Source organism: Rattus norvegicus, chromosome 13 (assembly GCF_021556685.1).
Source record: "Rattus norvegicus strain SHRSP/BbbUtx chromosome 13, alternate assembly SHRSP_T2T, whole genome shotgun sequence".
In the NCBI taxonomy this organism is placed as follows: domain Eukaryota; kingdom Metazoa; phylum Chordata; class Mammalia; order Rodentia; family Muridae; genus Rattus; species Rattus norvegicus.
This window is the reverse complement of record NC_141546.1, coordinates 52,621,354-52,643,745: the sequence shown is the minus strand read 5'-3', so window position 1 is coordinate 52,643,745 and position 22,392 is coordinate 52,621,354. Positions and strand designations below refer to the sequence as shown.

The window sequence follows — 22,392 nt, the reverse complement described above, 5'->3', positions numbered from 1 at the left end:
ATTGGGACATAATTATAAATCTTTATAGCTTACATTGATAATTTACTACATGTGAGCAATATGTGGTTATCAGACCAGCATAATTTGTCATTTTGTTGGGGGGAGGGGAGGGGTTGGGGAGCCACAAACAGCTCTCTTTTAGTTCCTTCTTAAAATAAAATGTGTATGATCAGTTATTATATTGTCGTCTTTGTCCTACAGTCTGAGCTCTAGAACATTCAGAACCCACACCTGTTATGTGACTGTACCTTGTCAGCCATTACCTAGCCTCGAACCCTTCTTGACCTCTAGTGACTGCTGTTCTGATGTATATGGGAGGTGTTTAGTATCCTTTCCTAATTACAAACATTTGTTTCGCTCACTACTTCAGCTGACACATCTACCCAACTGAAGTAGTAGGACTTAATTCGAGTTGTTGACTAAAAATGTCACTCATTGAAATGGTGTTATATGAGTAAGGTTGTTTTTACACACTCGGGACCTTGAAATGTCTTATTTTTAAAGGTATAGGAACATCCTTTTGGTTATATGCTTTTGGGTTTTCCGTCCTGTTCTGCATCATAGCATCCCAAAGAGCCAGTCTCTTTTCTTGAAAATTTAATGCCGAGACATTAAATGTGTGTCTGACTGTTTATTTATATGTACCTGGACTTGGTATTTAACATAATAGAAATTTCCACCATGTCTTCAAAGATCAGTCACCACCCTTTTTGTTTTACAACCACCCTCTGGCGAGAATAAGGCTAGACCCATTAGAAGTGTCTGTACAGCAAAGTAGGGGTTTGGAGCTAGGGTGCCAGTGGAATAGTTACTGCGTGCCCCACTGGTGAGCCGTGTGACCCTTGTCAGTCTCTTAGGTTTTGCCAGCGTCTTTTTCTTCATCTACAGCATGGGAATACTCTCATCCTTGTGAGGCTTAGATGGGAATTAGATAGTCCGTGAAACACACTCAGTTTATGTCTACTGTTCAGTGTACACTGGTTATTAGTGCATTATCCTATTCATAATCACCTTCATCCGGGTTGTTCAAGCCAGTGCACACCCAGCTGTTGGCCTTTGGAGGAAAAGCATCTAAGGCTTTTGTTGTTTTGTGTTCACATAAGATAAAGTTCCTTTGGACCGTCACCGTAAATAAGTGTACATAAAGTTTTCATCTGTGTGAGTATGTGGATATATATATACACACACACTAATATATATATATATATACATATATATATATATATTAGTGTGTGTGTGTGTGTGTGTGTGTGTGTGTGTGTGTGTGTGTGTGTGTGTGTGTGTAGAGGGAAGGGAAAGATTGTTATAAAGAATTTACATGTTAGCCTAAAAAACATTTTACTAAATAATTCTAAACTTCACTTTTAGATATTTGATTTAATGGATGCCAAAGCACGTGCCGATTGTATCAAAGAAATAGATCTCCTTAAGGTAAATAATGATCTATGGGCTGTTTTTAAATATTTCTGAAGGTGTTGATAAAAATGACTTACCAAAATGCTACATTTCCAAGTAAAACAATTTTTAAGGCTTACTTGGTGACCTACTGGTTCAAAGGGACACTGCGTAAGTTAGAGTATGTGTGTTCAAGACTGCGATTTTGATTTATGATAAAACAATTAAATCAGAATATTATGTAGAGTCAACTCTTTCCAAACACTAGATACACGGGCCGAAAACACTGGAGAAGTTTTGTGTAGCACATTCCATCCCAACCTATGCTATGGCTCAGGTAGTATCAGTACATACTGCTGTCGTCTCAATATGTGTCATACCGAGAGCCTGGACTAACCCAGAGGCTTCATGTTGATAAACATTTCCTAGATTGTGTTTACAGAGTTAGACAAAGTGAACGGAGATCCTATGTCAGGAATTAACATTTTAGTTCCTTGTCCACCTGTGAGTGAGATGAGGTTCCAGTCATCTGGACAGTGTTTTGGTGGTGGAGGAGTTCCTTTACAGAATGGTTTATGCTGTATTGTTCATTTGTTTTCAGTCAAGTATGATGGCCCATACTTGTGATCCCAGTACTAGGGAGGCTAAGGTGGGCAGAACCCAGGCTTCTGGCCAGCCAGGGCCACAAAGCTTCTCTTTAAAGAAAAGGGAAACCTTGGTATTTTATGCAACTGTGTACATTCTTAAATGTATCAGTTTTTACCAAAGTATTTCAAAACTATGTTTTCTCACTCTTCCCATTTGAAGTAACTGCTCTAAGTACACAGGCACATACACTTGCACACATGCACACGTATTTACACTCAAGTACCCACACACTCGTACACACACACATTGCAGACAAACTCACATGTGTGCGCATGTGCATGCATACACACACACACTCGCACAACTTTTTAACTAGAAATAGCATTATTAGGGACATCATGGGGGAAAAAGCTTCCAAGTACAAAGAAAACCACATGTAATTGATGAGAATTTCTCTTTGAGAAGTCCTGTCTTGTGTTAACTTGTTCAGAGTTTGAACATAAGACTTGTAAATATGTATGGCTGGCTGCACATCTTTCTTCAAGGTGAGATTTTTTATTTTTCCTTAGGGATGATCTTAGTCAACTCACGTATATAGATTCCATGTAGTTGTGCTCATATTTCTCGATGTAAAAACTATATTTAGACACTGGGTAGTAAATGTTAATTGTGGTCTAGAGCAGTCTAGCTGTAAAGGAACAGCTCTTGTGTAAAAGTAAGAGTATAAAATGATACTTTTACACTTTAATGTTTCTGTTTGATAGTCTCATTTTAAGGATATAATTTTGAGCAATTAGTAATTCAGTTCTACCATTTACTTAATGCCTTTATATGCCTACTACTCACAGCAGTACTTAAAAAGATCTTGAGTACACTATTATAGCTAATAAAATATTAAATATGAAAATAAAAGTTATTCATATCCGATTTTATTTTGAATAGCTATGTGTTTTAAAATTGACTATAAAAATAGGCTGTCGAGATATTTGTAATTTAAGAATTAGTAGCCATAGGTAAATTAAAATTATTGATTTCGACTTTTTTCCTTAGCAACTCAACCATCCAAATGTAATTAAATATTATGCATCATTCATTGAAGATAATGAGCTGAACATAGTTTTGGAGTTAGCAGATGCTGGTGACCTCTCCAGAATGATAAAGGTAAGTCTGTTCATTCATTTGTTTTTTTCTGACAGAGTTGCCTATGAAATAGGTAGCCATGGTAGCTACTTTAAAGGTGATCACGATGCTAATGGCTATAAAGTTGCCCTACATAGCAGAGTTAACTCTAGCTAGCTTACATTTCTAAATGCACCCACATCACTTTGGAAATGGGCTTGGAGACTTACTTGTTTTCTGAAGTTAGAAGTTTTCAGCTTCTTACTCTGAGCATAGATAGTATCCTTGGTCCTCTGTCATTGGACCTCAGGGGAAGAAGGGAGGAAAGAAATCCAAGGCTGGAGTCATGGTATAGTTGTTGAAAGATTTGCCATATAGGGGTGAGGAGCTGAGATCAGGACTCCCAAGCCCATGTAAAAAGTTGGGTACCACTGGGCATGGAGACAGTGATTCCTGGAACTCACTGACTAGCCTGAGAGCTGAATAGTTGACCTCTAGGTTCAGTGAGAGACCCTGACTCGAAAAGAAAGAGAATGATTGCAGAAGGCATCAGCCTCTGGCTTCTACACATACATGCACACCCATGCTCAAGTTTCTGCACAAATACACATTCCACGTGCGTGTGCACACACGTGCACACACCCATTGATACATATGGAAAGGAAAGGAAACCCAAGAGCAGCCTGAGCTCTTTCAGAGAGGACTCATCAGAGAAGAATTTGGATCTCTGACTAAAGAGCTACTTAGCGTTCTTTAGAAGTGTATTAATTGGGTCTGTGTTCATTTGCAGCAATGGAAAGCACTGAATAAGAGGAAGTTAACCTGCTTGTCCTTGCCAACATTTACTACCTCTCCCTACCACTTTCCCCAAACTATAATTCACAGGGACACTGTAGTGATTAAAACCATTTATCCAGCTGTTAGAATCCTGTTTCACATTCAGTCTCAGTCCCTTAACCAGAATGTGGTCTCAGGGACACATTTACAAGACAGCTCCAATATATAGTCTATATCCCACTGGCTGTGCCCAGCTAAGTCTTTGTTGCCGAGGAAGACAAACTGGCCAGTATGGAACCAAACCAAACCAAGCAAAGGAGCAAAACAAAGCTAGTTAGAGCCTTCTGTCACCTCCATTTTGACAGAGACTTAATTAAGGCTCGAAGAGGAGTGACAGCATGGCAGAGGGAAAGAGGTTAGGAGTTAGGGATTGGGGTTGCCCTGGGTGGAGACTTCTACCACAGCAAGGATCTAGATGGACCTGAGATTGTGATTTCCTGGTAGGGTGCGTTTCAACTTCTGAGTGGTCTGGGTATTCGCAGCTTGTGCATTGAGTCCTTCTTTGAGCAGGTAGAGTCTGGGAAATGACTAATAATCTGTTGCTAGTTTTTTGGAAGGAGAGTTCCAAACATGTTCCTTTAGCCCTCCAGAGGATCTTGGGAAGTAAAGGTAACACTCTAGAAACATAAGTACCATTGCTGTAAATAGCAGACCTGGTGTTTTTAGAGAGGTCTATTAGGTACAGTAGTCCTCCATGAGGTTTCCTTTACTGGTACTCATCCCCCACCCCCAACCCCCACCCCAGCACCCACCACAAAGCTGAAGACCAAACCCAGGGCCTTGTGCTTGCTAATCCCCAACCCCTTTTAATTTTTTTATTAGATATATTTCTTTACTTACATTTCAAATGTTATTCCCCTTCCCGGTTTCCTGTCCATAAGCCCCCATCCCCTTCCCACTCTTAAAGAGTCTTTGAACATCAGGTGCAAGTACTAGACCATCTACTCCGCCAAAGGGCTTTACCGCTCCATCTCATCACTGTTTTTTTCTGAGCAAGGTGCTTGGTAATTAAGAACTTAACTCCTGAGAGGGGCTTCAGGATCAGCCTCTGTAACTTGTGTAACTCTTACAGTCCCCTTAACCCGTAAGATGAGCACGGTTGGCCAGTTTTCTAGTTATAACAGCACCATATAAAACGAAGTAAAATTCAATTCCCAGCACAGGGAAATAAAAGTTAAGGTAATGTCATTATGTTATGGGAGCTGGCCCAGCACTAAAGTTGAAGTGAATCACTTCCAACCGGTTATCTGATTTTCTGTTTCAGGGATTTTTCACCACTTACTTATGCTGCCAGCTGCCAAAGGCTTTCTTTACAAGTTAAAGAGCAATAAAACTTTATAGTCATAGCTTTAAGAAAAAATCAGGATGTGTTCTATGTCCACTTGTGTGGACCACCTAGCTGTCTAAAGGAAAGCTGTCTTTATAAAGGACTGAAACTCATATAAAACTGTTTGAACTTTAAGGTGTGAGGTTTTTTAATTTATTTTTTATTTGTTTTAATTACTTACCTGGCGGTGCAATGGGAAAGAGGGTAAGTCTTTGTTCAGAACAACGGGATTCTGTGTGGAATGGGTAGTACTTCTGTAGACAGATGGGTACAGCCTTGCAGTGTCCTCTTGAGGCTTCTGACCAGTTTGCGGATGTGTATGATGTAGCCGGCTGTTTAGAGGGGATCAATCAAATCATCATAAGGTTTGAGCATGACGACTTTATGTTCTTTATGTCCAACCGTAGAGCTTCTGTCCCTCTGTTGTGTGTGTCAGTGTAGGATTTGGATGGTGCTTGCTTGCCTTGTAGGTTCTGGCAGTGTTTATCTAGTCTAGATATAAAGCCTTCTTGGTGAGAGTTCCTAGGTCCTTTTAGATCTCTAGATCTAAAACATGAAAGGCATATTGTCAAATATCTTTGGCATAAGAGCTGTAACAGATTTTGAATAACTGGTGGATCACTTTGGATCCCGGATATTGTGTGTGTGTGTGTGTGTGTTGTTGTTGTTGTTCTTGGGTCCTGGGTATAGTGTATATGTGTCGTGGTTATTTTGTTTTCTTTTCCAGTATATTATTTGAGACTTGACCAAATTGCTATGTTGTTTTTAGGGAATGGCTATCTTATCTGAATTGAAGGTGTCTTTTTTTGAGTAGAATTTTATTATGGATCAATGAGATTCAACAGCACACACAGTTATGTGTGCCCCCCCTCCCCCATGCTTTGTTTTGTGATTATCTCCTGTCTTAAATACAAAAGGCTGGCCTGTCTTGGATTTGTTTTCTCTACTTTGCATTCATTAACATTTTCCAGAGGTAATCATCAAGTCTATGTGCATAAAACCTTCCCCATGTTGTTTTCTGTCTGGACACAGATTTAGTTCAAAGACACATGTATGACAACATGTATATCCACATTCACAGGCAACTAACAGTTTAATTATTGTTACTTTCTTAGAGAAGAAGAGAAAGCTCAAGCATGAAGTCTGGTATAGAATGTTACAACTTTATACCTGTCTGGCTCCGTTGTCCTGTGTACATTTGTGTGATACTGCTGAGAAGCAGGATATACACATTTTAAGTCATAAAGACTGCCACCTTACTCCCCTGAATAGTTTATGCCATTTTATAGCCTTTTTTTTTTTTGAAGCAAAAATCCACCTCCATTTTTTCTTGGTCATTAGCACATGCCAGGGATATGGCTAACACCTTTTTAGAACTCAGCACGTACCACAAAATATGTACATTTCAACCGATACTCATAGAGAATTATGTGGCTTCTGTTGCAATAGCGCATATAAAGGAGGCATGGTTTTCGTCAGGACAGCTGATGTGAGATTGGAAAACATCGATGGCAATAGAAGGCTTCTAGGTGGGTGCTGTATGGCTTCACTAACTCTTGAGTGATTGAGTCTAAACTACCACATATGTAAATTGTTTTATAATACCTGTCTTCTAATGTTATTATGCGAGTGAACTCTCTCTCTCTCTCTCTCTCTCTCTCTCTCTCTCTTTCTCTCTCTCTTTCTCTCTCTTTCTCTCTTTCTCTTCCTCTCTCTTTCTCTCTCTCTTTCTCTCTCTCTCTCTCTCTCTCTCTCTCTCTCTCTCTCTCTCACACACACACACGCACACGCACACACACAGAATACGTGCACACACAGTATCTGGGCCTATTTGAATTTTGGTGCTCCATACATACCCAATCCTTTTTTTTAAATCCCTTTAAGATTCTACCTAACCCAGCTTTTCGTAATCCAGAGTCTGCCTTCCCATGTCCAAGTGACTAGAGTCCTCATGTGTTCCCACTGGCCTGCTCCGACTACCTGTGTCTGGCACTGTGCTCTCCTTCTGCTCTCCTGCTAACTTACTGTTCCACAGGAGCCATAGTTACCTGTCCCTCTGCCTGGGTCTCTATCCTTTCACCGCTTTCTCAGCTTAGCTCTTACCATTTCCAGTCAAGCTGGAACCATCGAGCATCTTCTGGGTTTCATCTGTTACCATGTAAACGTCTTTGTTTCCGTATTCATTTACATGTCTGTATACACATACAGACATATACACATATTCCTTATTAATTCACCCATTCAAGAAGTTTGTTTTCTGGTGGGGAAGGCAAAGGAAATGGTAAGTAAGTCAAGTCTATGATGGTGATTAGTAAGTACAATGCAGAAAAGCAGAGAGGCAAAAGGTAGGAGTTAGGGGGATGGATGCCACTATCCATTTGGCATGACCTGAGAGGGTCACAGTGAACAGCTAGCTGTTCTAGCCTCACCTCTGCTTGCTTTTCCAGTAAGCCACTGCATCCAGCTATCGTTCTTGATCACCCAGTAGCATTTGGATCTGCTTTACGGTTGCCTTTGAAGTATTCCTTGGCTCTCCGTGTGCTAAATGGTTTTGTTGACTGCTAACCTCTTGTTTACTGAGCCAGTCTCTTACCCTTGCCTTTGGTGGTGGTGTTACTTGTTGGTTGGTTGGTTGGTTGAGGTAAGGCCTCATATAGCAGGCTGGTCTCAAACTCACTATGTAGCAGAGTCTGATCTTGAACTCTTGGTCTCCTTGCTTCCTCCCTAGTGCTGAGATTATACCTGTTAGCCTCATACCCAGCCAGCCTATACTCCTGCCGTTTTAAGTTGAAAACAGGCCTTTGATTTTTACTCACTGATGATCACGTCATTGGTGCTTCTCTTGGGCCTGTAAACAGATTCCTGATCCTCCATAGACTGCCCCTGTGTTTCTAAGCAGACACTCAGCATGGGAGCATACCAGAGACCAGGGCTCTTCTCTGACAGTCCATTCTCTCAGAGCTATTTCAGTTTGTCACAGAGTCTGAACTTTTTTTTTTATTCCATGTTTTTCTGATTTCTCTTCCTGTTTAGGTCCATTGCCCCTTTTCTTTCTAGAGTTTGAAATTAGCCATGTCTTTTCCATAGATTGAGAGCTTTCTAATTTACCCCTTCTCCTCCAGGATCCATTTTATAAATCTATTTCTCAATCAGTCTTTAGGGGTCAGGAAAGAATAAGAAAACCTTCTGTTTTCAATCAGATCCTTCAAGGCTTTCCTAATGAGGGTGAATGTTGAATAGGTTGGCAGGCTGTGTGCTTAGGGAGATGAACTTTCCGAGGGAAGAATCCCAGTCTGCATGGTCTGATCTAGGGTGGTCACTTAATCAATGTCTACGGTAGAATAGAGCTTCTGCATTCCCCATGTTCTCTGCACAAGGATTGTCCATTCCTTGACCTTCTCTTAGTTTTTTGTCCTTAGTGTCATCTGTGCATTTCTTTCTGCTGTGGACGCCCTTCTTCATTCCTGATCAAGTTTCTGTCTCTCTATCCTTGAGCTCTTCACTTACATACCAGTTCCTCAAGACTTTCCCTTTGACCTCAAAGTACTTCTGTGTTAAATGTCTTTGGACACACACATCTATTTTCCTGGTCCCATGCTTCCCCAACATGGAGTAATGCGATCCCGTTGTGATTCTTTTATTGGTATTGCCTGAGACTTGATGCTGTCTTGAGCAGAGACTGAATCCTCTTTCTTCACTGGGCTGTCCTCTGGTAGGTGCCTGGGTGACAGCAGGAGTTCCACATTGCACACAACAATTGGTTCTATTACCCTGGCCGCCGTTCTCTGTTCCCGGGGCTAGTACTTGACATGTGCGGTAGTTTCCTAGGACTCTGTACCTGGGTCTCATCCAGACTTGCTTCATTACTGAGGGATGGGCTGAGTGAGAGAAGAGCCTTCTGATGCAGCAGTTAGAGAAGTAGGTATGGGTGGAGATCCTCAGATGATTTCTAAACAGCCTGATGTCATAACCATTGTACAAGGATACCCACATAGGAGCTTCTTTTGTGAAAGCACATGATAGTGGCCTAACGCTCCACAAAGGGAAACAGGGGAGGCTAGCATTGTGTGCCGAGCAGTGCTGGAAATCACCACACAGCTCCACAACGTGCTTTCCCTCTCTCAAGTCTTCAGCCTAATTGGGTTAGAAATGGATGTATAGCTCCTGGTCTTTATTCCAGAGATGAACCTCTGGATAGCGTCGCATCAAAGATTCTTACAAGTAAATAATTAATTGGTTTAGAGAAGACTGACAAATATAATTAAGCAATTCATAGTTGAAATATTCAGTCTTTCTCTAATTAGTGACAGAGGAGTACCTGAGGCTGTGGTCAGATGAAATACTTCCCAGATGAGTTTGAGGATAAAAGGAAGTCTGGGGTGGGTTTTTTTTTTTTTTATCATAGATTTTTTCATTAACAATAATCACAACTCAAAATAGTTTTAGAAAAGAGTTTGAGTTCAGTTAAGTCACAGTAGTTTGGATGGAAAGGAACTCTAGTGTGCTTCATTGTAGTGTTTGTTTCAGTGTTGAAATCTCAGAATGTAAGAGTTTTGTTTATGTCCTCTTGTCAATGGTATCACTACAGTACATTTTAAATTTACATAGGTACTTTTCCAACATATACCTCATTAAACTGTTCTAAGTACAAGTAATAATTTATAATGCGTATTTGAAAGACAGTTGATGCAATAGGAAAATGTAAGTGTGTATATTTATGTGTTTTAAGCCTATGTTGTGTTAGCCTATCAGCACAACAAAATATAGCCTTATGTAATTAATCTCTTCAGGGGCAGCTCAGAAGTCTGCCTACTAACAACTCTCTTCCGACAACACCATGATTAAGAATGAGATGCGTACTGGTTTAAGAAAATGTTTTCAGCAAAATACGCAGTACGCATAATTCAAATGAATTAATCTCTTTTAAGACTGGAGTATGTCATTGTTCCAGCTAATTAATGAAGGCTCTTTTCATATTTCTAATGCATTTAGACACAGATTGTATTCTTGGACCATTCACCTTGTATTTCTATTGTTTCTGTTTCTTTGTCTTTCCTTTGGCATGTGTGTGTCTTGTATACTCCCTGTGAGGGAATTTTCTTCCTTGTAGCTATATGATTAAAGTCACTGCTGTTGACGAGCAGCCATACTCAGTTGGATAGGTCCTTGCGGTTTTCTGCCACATAACCTTTTCAAAGGCTAGGCCAGGAGAAAAGTCTTTCTGGTTGTGAGTCTCTTTGACTTCTTGTAAGGGCTCAGCGGACTATGTGAGGCCAGCCCAGGATAATGGCCCTCTGGCTTAACTCAGAGTCAACTGGTTTGGAAGCTTAATTACATCTCCACTAAGTAATTCTGTCATATAATAACATATAATCTGGGAACAATATTTCTTTTAATTTATTCATTCATTTAAAACTGATTAAAGTAATAGTTTTATTTATTTGATGATTTCATACATGTACACAGTATAGTTTTAGCAATTCCATCTCCTCTACGCCCTCCCAACTCCCCCAGGATCCACCAAACCACCTTCCCAGCTTATATGTTCTCTTTTATTATTATTTGTATTCAGAGCCCCAATTCCAATTAGTATCAACCTTGTGCAGATGGGTGTGGGTCAGTCCGCTACATCGTGGACAACTTACCAGCAGCTACAGCATGGTACTGTGTAGCCCAAGGTGACCTTGAACTCACTGTCTCAACCTCATAGATTCTGGATTCCAGGTACCACTCTAGCCAGTTTAGGGATAAATGTTACAACATTCACTTGCCCAACTCATATTCAAGGGAAGAGGGATTATATTACGATGCCTTGGGAATTTGCAGGAATGAAACATATCATATAATTCAATTTATCACAAACTGATACATTAGCTAGACTATGAGCCATGTTTTGAGGTGATTGCTATCTTTGAAGAATAAAAGTTAGAAAACGTGTTTACTTCCTTGGTTGGGTTATTGTTTTATATCAAGATACACTTTTACTTATCCAACGTAAAGGTTGTATTGGAAATGAAGTCATTTCGAAATGTCTTTTATGGTCATGACCTCTGCACACTTAAAACGATAAAGTCTTGCCAGCAGGCATCATCTCTCTTTGATAGGGCTGATTTATTATGTATCAGGACATCCACACTTCCCACTTCAGCCTGTTGCCTCTAGCAGACAACCAAACCTTGCCAGTGATCCCAAATGCAGTCTTGCAGTAATCATATACGCCTGTGCCTATGTCATTTAAATCAGCTTACTGGATACAGTACACTGTACAGCCAAGTTATATGTGAATTATCCTTCGTCTTATAATTGTGAGGTTTGAGCGCAGAATGGTACAGAACTTAAGGATTCCCTTACATTGACAATGATATGTCATAAAGACTGCTGTGTTGTCTGTGATGGGACTAAGACGTTAAGTGTCAATTCTGAACTGTGGGTACTTGGGAAAGAGAGAAGATGACTCTCCAAGTTTGTGGTTCCTAGCGTTGGGAAGTGTTGATAGCACTGGATGAGAACTACCTTTACAAACTACCTGGCACATCCTTGCAGGAACTCCGGAAGAGCTGGCGGCTATCGGCTCTTCTGTTTTAAGCTCTCTTGTGTAGTGTTTTTTTTTTTTTTTTTTTTTTTTGTTGCCTTGCTGTCTTAACATCTCTTGTGTGTTTTTCTTTATCCACATAAAAATGAAAACATCTTAGTATCTTACTGTTGCCTGGTCTAATATTAACAAAGAGATAAATATTTTTGTGATCATCTGTGTCATCTTAGAGATCAACTTTTGCTTTACTTTTTAAAGAATTATGAATTGTATCATTTATCTATCTAAAGATGGGGATTCGTGTGGCTTTGCTGTGTGACCTGGTGGGGGGGTGACCCTGAATTCCTGATTCTCCTGGTTCTGCTTCCCAGCTCCTGACATCATAGGTGTGTGTCACCATGCCCACTTTCTGCTTTTTAAAAATCTGACTTAACCTAGAATACTTCATGCAGTATGGAAAAGCTCTGAGCTGCTTAGAAGTGTTTTGAACAACTACCTTAGTAACAGATGCTTCCCCTCAGAGTTGCTTACCTGCAATGCAGGAACCTTCCCCTGTGTTTAATTTTTCACTGATTTTTCAAAAAAAAATATAAATAAATGTTCCTGGTGCTGATATACCTGTGTTCAGAAGACAGATTATAGAGGAAAGAACATTGTGACTTGGTCGGAAAATATTTTGTCAAAGTGAGTATTATATGAGATGCCAGTGGTGTTTAGTAGTCTCCTTCTGGCCAGACCCATTACGTTTACATCTTCAAAATCAAAGTATCTGAGCCTTCTCCTGACCACCAGGAGTAAAAGTCGTTACACACTGCAAATTAGTGTAAGACAGAAACTCCAGCTGATTGATGTTTTACACATGAAATTCTCACACACACACCTATAGCAAGTGGTTGTACATCTGAGTCTGGCAGTTCCTTACTCTATGTTCAGAAGAAAATATTTCCTTAGAAAAAGGGATAAAAATTGCAGTAAATAGCCAGTTACAACTTCAGAAACAATTTGTCTTTTCTGTAGCACATCTCTGCCTTCTGTTCTTTACAGTAATAACTGCAAAACGGTGTTTTATAAAAATAAATACATTATAGTTGCAAAGGTGTCTGGAGATACAACATCCCTGCTGATGGTAAATATTTGACCCAATTGCAAGTTGCTGGCAGAGGGACTCTACCTGCTGACATCTCACTCTTGGCTGTGCATGTATTAAGTGACCCTGTAAAGGTCTACTGGCCTGTTTTTGCATTATTGCTAACGGGAGATTTGAAAGACCTGTAAACTTACCCTTTTTTAAGTGTGAAAATGTGCCAAATAGACATTTATGTGTTGTTTGCTACTGAAACTGTTGAGCCACAGACACTACTTAGAGGTGGAGGGAACTTTGCGAGCGAGCTCAGATTCTGTGTAATGTAGTAGGGAAACTGACTGTCCTTGTTGAGTGGCGGGCTTAAGGTCACACAGCTAGCTATTGGCAAACCTCATAATCACTTCTGTTCTTGAGACAGGTCTGCATGGTCAGAGGCACATTTCAGCATTCCAAGAAGGAAATGCTTCCATATATTCAACATAAGTCACTTCTTGATGTTGTTTTTACTATTTAACCACCCTAGTACATTTCTAAAAGTTGCTTTATGTAAGTTCCATTAAGAAGCTACATAATTTTGGGGCCCCTTGACAAAAAATATTGAGACACTTTAAGGTAACAATAAAGGGTCCTTAAACCAAGTGGCTGGTACAGAACCAACATGGCTACATGCCCATGGCACACACGGCCTCTGAAAAGACCAGATGCTTCCTTGCAAGGTTTTCTTCTTTATAAAGATTAGCATGCATAACTACAGGATTGGACATTTTTATATGACATGCATATCCGTACCTGTCTCAAGGATCAGTTTCCCTTCTCTGTTATGGATGTATGCTGGGGAGTTTCACGGAAGCTTTTTGAGAAATTTCTTGAAGATTCTAGAGAGACAGGCCAAGAAATAAGCAGTGTACCCGGGGCTCCAGTGTTCAGAATGCAGAAGCCAAGGTTTCCCTGAGACCTAAGAATAGTACCTAGCTAGCCAGGGCCCATTTATGCATGAGTTCAGTGCTAAGCATCCAATTTGCAGGATACTTTCCAGTTAAAAACAAGGGTGTCTGTCAAGATGTATTTTCTTAAACACTGAATGGGGTCTGCTCGTATATGTCTGTCTTTCATAGCAATGAGTGATTTCCGCAGTAATGTGATCTCACGTTTGTGTTTATGACTTAGTTAGCTTTGTGTTACCTCTGGTTTTTCTATTGAATTCAAATGAATATTGTTAATGGTGGTAGAATATACATACAGTATTTCAAGGTGAGCACGCTTCACTAAACCCATACAAAAATTATAGCCAAGCCGTCCTTTAAACCTGAGTGGCGCCTTTTGTCCTCAGACCTTTGCATATTTTATTTGGGTTTTAGAGACGTTCTGTTTCATAGCGTGAACATGGTAAATGTGTGGCAACATATAACCTTACCTGTAAATACTTTGATTGATAACTAATTTTTAGAAACTTTCCTTATGAAAATTGTTGCTAATGCATGTTTAATTTTAAGTCTTACATGTTCGCATTAGATGTTTTATAAGACAGAATTAAGTATTATTACAGGGATATCTAGCGTTCAGAAAGTAGGAGTTTCGAAAAGCAGTGCTGTCCTGTTAAAGGATGAAAATGACCGTTTTAAAGAGGCGTGGAAATCTGAGTTAGGTGAGCACTGCTGACGTAAGCCTTACAGTATTAAAAATCAGTCAGGTTTTTGTAGCTTGGCTCTCCACCCTCTTCAGGAGGCAGGCAACAGTGCCACCATGAGAACTGACAGGTTTTCAACATTGGAGCTCTTGGTTCCTCAAATAGCAGAAGCCTCCATTTAAAGACTATTTGACAAGCGCAAGCATTTAAGCAGACAGTTTGGAAACTGAGGAAGACCAGTAGTAAAATCAGACCTTACTGCCTGATGGTCAAATTCTTTTCTTCTTCCGTGAGATTCCTAAGGTTTGCCGGGTCAGCATGAAACTGATGCCAGGCTGTTTTCGTCATTTTTAATTTGTTGTAAGAGACAGTGTCTGAGAAGAATATATACAGTCGGGTCTCCTCTGCCCTAACGTGCAGTTTGTGGCCAGTGTTTGTCAGTGTCCTTTTTAATAATGAGATTTAAAAATAAACACACACACACACACACACACACACACACACACACACACCAACAATTACAATAATTAAAGAAAAAGAGGTCACGAATTTGAAAGAAACCAAGGGGCGAGGGTGGGGTGGGGTACACAGGAAGGTTTGGAGGGAGGAAAGGGAATAGGGAAATGAGGTAATTATGTTACAGTCTTAGTTGCTTAAATTATTTAAAATAATAAAAACTGCTAAGTTGATTATGGTTATGATGAATTTAGGCTCTGCTAAAGCATTAAATTTTTCCTCCATGTTGTAATGTCTACATGATGCTGCGTGTTTTTGAACGGAGGGACCCGGTGCCCATCTTTTCTGTTGGCATCAGTTGGTCCTCTGATGTGTTAATGTGGCATGGGGGGTGCATACACAGGCTCTATTGGATGCATTCCAAGTCTCAAGGAAAATTATGTGGAAAGAACTGAATTTTCACTATTGTCCCCGTCCAGAGAAAACTGATGCTGACAGTCTGCCATGAAAGAAAACCTTCCTATTGAAACCCAGGATGGGCATTTTCTACATTTAGAAAGATGGGGGTATACTTTTATTATCGCCTGATCATTTAGAATAGATTTAATTGCTAATGAAATTGCAAAAAAATGATTGTTTTTAACCATGTGTTATGTAGGAAATATTAGCCTAGTATTCTTACCTTTTTGTTTTTGTTTGTTTTAAAGACTTTTTTTTCTTCCTGTAGCAAGTGGGCTCAATGGAAGGGGACATAGTTTGTTGCCAAGGGGAAAAGGCTGCAATGTCTTCTGTGTAGCTTTTTGCCTTTTTAGCCGGCCCTCAGCTGGCCACAGGTGTGATGCACAAGCACTGGCTTTTCACCTTCTCAAATGGAGTTTCTTTGCGTTCAGTTCCAAAAATTTAATTGGCTGAACTTTTCCAAATGTGGTTTTCGAATACAGTAAAAACAGGTTTAAAATTTGACATGTTAGTACACATGCTCCACAGAGCTAAGACGTTTTTGAAAGCTCTGTAGAAAAAGCTTCATGTTGGTAATTTATAAGTACTATTCAATAAGAAACCCACTGCACTTTTGTTTTAAAAATGATTCTTGTATTCAGAATATCGAGTGGGGCCAGAGCTTGGTTCTTGGGATGCTGCCTTTGTTGTCTCCTGACAGACTTAAGAGGAAAATGGAGGACGCTCTGTAGCCCTTAGGCTTCCGGTTGTATTTAACAATTTCCCCATCAGTCTCTGGACACCTCCGTCCTAGAGCCTGTTGATACTCTCAGCTCTTTGCTTCAGCTTCCCTGCGACAAGACAATCTGACTCTCCACAATGTAACTTCGTAGACAGAGTTGCCTTGTGATGTGCAGCGAATACACTCGTGAAAACCTTTACACCGTTACTTAGTTGTCTGTAAGTTGTAGTGTTCCAAGTCGCCGACGCAGCTCAACATCTTAATGGAATTCTAGAGTGAAGACATTTGCCTGACACAGAACTGGCTTTCGTTTGCTGGCTTGTTTGTCATCTCAAGTTTTTTGTGGCTGGTTTTGAAGACAAAGTTTTGTGCACTAGGCATGCTACACACTCCTGATCTGACTGAGGCTGAGCTTACCCTCTGGCATTCACCTCCCAAGTGCTGGGTTTGCACTTCAGACTCACCTGCTCCTGTCTCACAAGGGCTAGGATTACAGACAAGCAATGCCATGCTTGGTGATGCTGGGGTGGAACCAGGGCTTCATGCTCACTAGACTTAATCGACTGAGCCACAACATACTCCGCGAGAGTGGCCTTTTAACGCGTCTACTTTATCATTTTTGAAAAACCGTAGTCTTCCTTGAAATGAAATGTGAGATAAGTCATTTTAGATTGATTTTTTTAAAGTAGTTGGATATTGCAAAGTAATAGTGTTCTATAGCTTAAGAATAAATAGAAGAAACGTAAGCTAGTATGTCAAGTGAAATTTCTGGAGTCGTCTTAGTATAGACAATTATATACTTAAAAAAAATAACGGGTAGATAAAAGTTGATGTTTTTCTGACTTGCTGATTCTCAGTGCTGGAATTCAACTCTTAAGAAATCTGAATTCTCAGAATCACTAAAATTTTTTTTTTTTAATATTTTAAACAGCACTTTAAGAAACAAAAGAGGCTAATCCCTGAGAGGACTGTTTGGAAATACTTCGTTCAGCTCTGCAGTGCACTGGACCACATGCATTCTCGAAGAGTCATGCACAGAGGTAAGAAAGGCACTGGCAATCCGCATCATCATCTGGAATCATACACGCCATCGAGCACGCTAAAATAGCTTCCGTTCGATCCGCAGCGTTACCCGGTTTTGATAATTTATGTCTGAATTATAATTTAGTAGGACTCTGTGTTAAAGTAAAGCCATACTTGATTGTAAATAATGGAAATTGTGCTTTTCCCAACTTCTCTAAGAGCCTAGCTGGTTCTGTGGGTAAAGAAAGTGAAGCTATAGAGAGCAGTGCATGTGTATAAGGAGGAGGGTTTGTTGTGTCTCCTTCAGACGGGTACGCTGTGGCATCCCAGACCGCTTGCTTGTCCCGCCTCAGTGCTAAATGGATTCTTCATGATCAGTCCAGTTGTTGGGCAGGGATAGTGCAGTCAGTCATTAAGTGGCTGATCCACTGATTTGGGGGTGTTAGGAATTCTGAAGCTATTTATTTAAGGAATTATGATCTATAAAGTCATCCAATAAATATATTTATTATATTAAACATGAAATGATTTATATATTGCATAATATTGTTAAGCTATGATTTTATAACGTGTATAAATACACCAGTCACTTTTCAGTAGAACATTATTTAAAAGTGTTACAAAGTGGGGGGCACGAGTTTATTTTGCGTCTTAAGTTTTCATTCCTATTCCTTGGACTATTAATTGGACTGGGAAGTTGGAAGTATGTGAAAATGATTCAAAATAACAGCGAGCGGTTCCCGGTTCAGACTCCCATGTTTAAAAGACATTTTTGAACCCTTCCACAGAAGGAAGTTTCATATTCCCTTCAGCTTCTCAAACTTACGGCATCCCTCACCTGCTCTCTTCGTTCATTCGCAGATATAAAACCAGCTAATGTGTTCATTACAGCCACTGGGGTAGTCAAACTTGGAGATCTTGGACTTGGTCGGTTCTTCAGCTCCAAAACCACAGCTGCACATTCTTTAGGTAAGAGACACGATTCCAGCATTTCGGTCAGCTATGTTCGTGATCGAGTTGGTCACGGTTTAAAACAGGTACGCCAGCTATAGGGCGCGGATTGCGGTCTTTGTAAAGTCCTTTAAGGAATCGGCCGCTCCTGCCAGGTACTCACAGTTCCCTGTCACCTTTTACACGATGCCCGGCTACTTCTGCATATTTGGACCCAAGCAGCAGGCCCGAGGGTTCTTGTTGTTTGTGCTGCTTTCTTAAATAATGGTGATAAGCCTGGCGTTTACCATTGCCATGGAGAGCTCCTTTTATCTTATTTGTAATGACCGTGAGATAACAACGAAAAACTGTGTTTTGGAAGAAGTCTTCACTGAGTAATCTTTAGATGCCAGAGGTAATAATTCATACATGTTTACATATTCAGTGGGCATGTAACTGTGATAACTATAAGGGAGAAAACCTAAAGATGTCCATAGTGAACGAGGAGAAAAAAATGGCCTTTTTATAGAATAGAAGAAATGCCATCAGATGATTCATTTTAGAGTTAGCATTGCTTTGATGTCCTCCGTACCTAAAATAGAACTGCTCTAACTACCAGCATCGTATTAGCGATGGGAAGAAAATCCTTTTGGATCAGAAACAATAAAAATTCCCAGAAGAAATGCTTTTTAAATTATGTTAAAAGCGGAATATTTCAAGACTTTCCAAGTCACCCTTTTCTTCTCATGTGTATAAGGTGCAGGAAGTGGTGATTTTTAAAATAAGGCAGCAAAATTAAATTGGCCTTAATTTAGTTGTGTCTATCTTTGCTGTCATAGTTTCCTTGAAAGTCATTAATTCTTCGAGAGCAGTCTTTAGATGTGAAATGAGGAGCTTTTCAGTGACCTATTGAAGGCCAGTGATTTAAACTAAACAACCAAACAAGCGTCCAAATATCGGCGGGCTGGAGACGGATGTTTAAAGGCTTTTGCTCCTGCCATTGTCCCTGAGATTCTGTGTGCCTTTGAATCTATCATTTATTAATATTTTGTTTCTACAATACACTTTGGCTTGACAGACAGTGTGGTGGAAATACTGAATTTCACTTCGTGAGTTATGGCGAACATACAGTTCCACACTGATGTCCTGGAATAGTTTACCTTCACACTTCACACTTACGGTCACATAAATACACTGCCTTTTCCAGGTATAAGATTTTAAACGGAAACTTCATAAGGAACCAGTAAATTTGCATAATGCTTTGACAAAGTTTTATTTGGAAAGTTATATTTCTTACCGTAGGTGTGGTAGACAATTTCTAGGAAGAGGCTGTGGCCCTTCATACGAAAGACAACGCCACTCTGGCCTGCTCGTCTGATTTCTGTCCTAACAACACCCTGTCATTAACTCTCTGGAAACACCAGTTTACAATGGCGTGCGCACACACAGTAATTGCATGTGCCTGTGCACGCATGCGTCTTGTTTAAATGCTGTTTTCCAGAAAATCTTGAGCAGTGTTTGAGCTTTACCGAACTAATAATTAAGTTGAAATCCAAATCTGAACACTCTGAGGTGGATTCAGGCTGAGGCTTGCTACCTTTCGCATAAGTTCTACTTAGAGATTACAAGTGTAAGTTCCTCTTCCGACTTGGGTGATGTGTCAGTCTAAATTATTTGATATGGAGAATAAAGTGAATTTTAATAGACTTAAGAATTCAGTAAGGATTTACCAAATCAATTCCTTTAGGGTCGTGTTATGTTTGCACACGCTAAAGCTCTGATTTCAGTCAGCCCAAGACACTTCGAAACTACAGCGAGGGAGGGAGAAAAACAAGGCTCTTTGATGGTGAATCCATAATGAGCTAATTTCTTCGGTAATTTTGTTCTTCCTCCTGAGGAGAGGGATCCCAATTTTTGAAAATTCTTTTATCCTTGCGGATCGTTTGTGCACGGCGATGATTCTGATGGTGTGCAATTCATGTTTCCTAAATAAAGTGCGACGAGTAACTTGTTAGAGTTTGAACTTCGGCTTGTCAATGAGCATTGGACCAAAAGAATCAAGGATCATCTCTGCTACCAAATATTATATAGAAAAGAGATACTAGAGCAAGAATAGACGTGCTGACACACTCTGTTCTTTATGGCAGGTTGGCCCTATTTTTTTACTCCTAGAGAATTATTACTTTGCTGTTGTTATGTACGTTTATTATTATAAGCAGATTTGCTGGCCCCTTAATTGTTGAGCCTGAGGAGTAATTATCTATATAGCCACCTATATGAATTTATTTTGCTCCTAAAAATATGGTAGAGCAACGTATTTATTTTATAGTGATGCACTTTTCGGTTTTCGTGACAGTAAAGTCTGTGGCGTGCTTAAAAATAGGCCTACATGTTAGGGAAGCTGTGAATAAGATGCTAATGCAATTCAGAAAGAACACTCGTGTTTTAAAAATGGAGGCCTAGGCTTTAGCTCATTGGTAGCGTGCTTGTCCCGCATGCACTCTGACCTGGATTCTATTCTCAACACCGCATAATACAGGCACTATACGTGCCTGTGGTCCCGGGGTATGGGAGGGGAAGGCAGGCAGAGCAGAGGCTCAAGCTCGTCCTGTGCTATCGAGGGACCTTCAGGTCATTCTCTTCTACGTCATACTCCGTAGAAATAATCCATGAATCAACAGGAAGAAAAAGAGAAAGATGAAAATTACCTGAGTATTGCAGTAAAGTCTGTGGCGGAGCCAAATTTCATTTCACTTTGTCAAGGTATTCGTTTTTTGTTTTGTTTCTAGAAATTTAGTTTATAAATGCAAAGCTCTCAGAGTTTGGAAGAATATCCATACACGTAGCATTTCTACTCCCCCTGAGTTATATACATTTATTGAGAGGTCAGAACATCCTCCTGGAATCTTTTAGTTTTTAATGTCTAAAAGAGTTCGGGTAGCCTGTGGCTGTTTCACCCGTCTTTGTCCCGCAGCTCTTGTATAAACTTCACCTCTGTGACTACACAGCGTGCAGGGAGCTCTGTGCTTCCCCCACACCTTCTGGAGCAGACACACGCACAGAGAAGACCATGTTTCTAATCAGCCTTACAACCCGTCCTGAAAATATGGCAACATAATAGCGATATTAATAATTCCTTGGATAGAGTTGTTAGCAATTACAAATACAGAATCTGATGTGGGGGTCCCAACCCTTGTCCAGCCCTTGTAAAACAACAGCCAAACCCTGGGGCCTCACTCTTGATTGCCTTGCCTGGCCCAACCACAGGCATCCTCTTCCTCTACTCCCCATCCCACGCTCTGACTCTCTAACCACTTTGTAATTCTGCGCTGGGGAAATGGCCCCGTTTGCTTCTTATCCTCTTCTTAATCATCTCAGCCATTCCCACTGGAGTGATTTTCCTTTCAGTTCATTTCCATGTCACTTCTATTCAGTGTTCGTGGTTCTTTGCTGTTAGAGGAATGCCTCCCTGCCCGTGGTCCAGCATTCAGGGTCTTGTAGAGTTCACTGGTCTCTAATGTCCTGTTCTTATGGTTGACTCTTATTTTCCCTCCTTAACTGTGCTTTGCTCTGAGCCTGGGGAACACCACAGTATCCTAGATGGAACTGGATTTGTGTGCTCACAGCTCCGGAGCCCTTTCATCCAAGTTGCTCCGTAACACTCATGTTCTAGATTTACAATTCGAGGGTCCAGAACCAAGGCTACAGCAGCACTCGGGTTGGCAGGGGTGACCACAGGGATGTTACTGGTTTGAGCATTCAGAACCAAGACTACAGAGGATGTCTTGTGCTTCGACATGGAGGGCGAGGGTTGCTAGAAACTCCTCGGTTTCATTCCTGGCCTGAATTTGAATTGACTGTTTGGTTGTGTTCCCGAAACCTTTTACTGTCGCCCTGGTTTTCTTGGCCTGGATGTTTAGCTGTATGATAGTGGGTTGTAGGAATTATTCAAGTCTTTGCCTTTGTGACACTTACCCAAAGCTGAGGAAGTTGTAAGATGATTTGTTGTGCCAAGAAGGAGGAGGAGAATAGTGAACAAGTGTGAAGTGGGGTGGCGGGCCAGTCAGGCAAAAAATCAGAAAGAGGCTGCTGTCTTACAACCGGAGCAGTGACTACTTAGCCTCAGAAGGAGGTCGGATGAGCTCCTGTTTGCTGGAGCATGGGAGGGAGGGGCAGGGCCGGATTCAAGAGGCATTCACATTGTTGTGAATCCTACTGTACTGCCCAGGCAAGTTTTTACAGAATTTTAATGAACAGAGCAGCATGCTCTGAGTTGATGATAGCACCCATGAGT

At 40.5% G+C, this 22,392-nt stretch overlaps 1 protein-coding gene across 4 annotated transcripts in view; it reads left to right on the top strand.

Moving 5' to 3' along the window:
* Positions 1-22,392, top strand: part of Nek7 (NIMA-related kinase 7) — a 127,446-nt gene that overhangs the window by 79,304 nt on the left and 25,750 nt on the right. For all 4 annotated transcript variants that reach the window (NM_001108346.3, XM_087581224.1, XM_087581221.1 and 1 more), the window contains 4 exons: positions 1,369-1,431; positions 3,034-3,144; positions 17,077-17,185; positions 18,030-18,137. In NM_001108346.3, the coding sequence (NP_001101816.1) occupies positions 1,369-1,431; positions 3,034-3,144; positions 17,077-17,185; positions 18,030-18,137 (391 nt within the window). The remainder of the gene's footprint in view (positions 1-1,368; positions 1,432-3,033; positions 3,145-17,076; positions 17,186-18,029; positions 18,138-22,392) is intronic.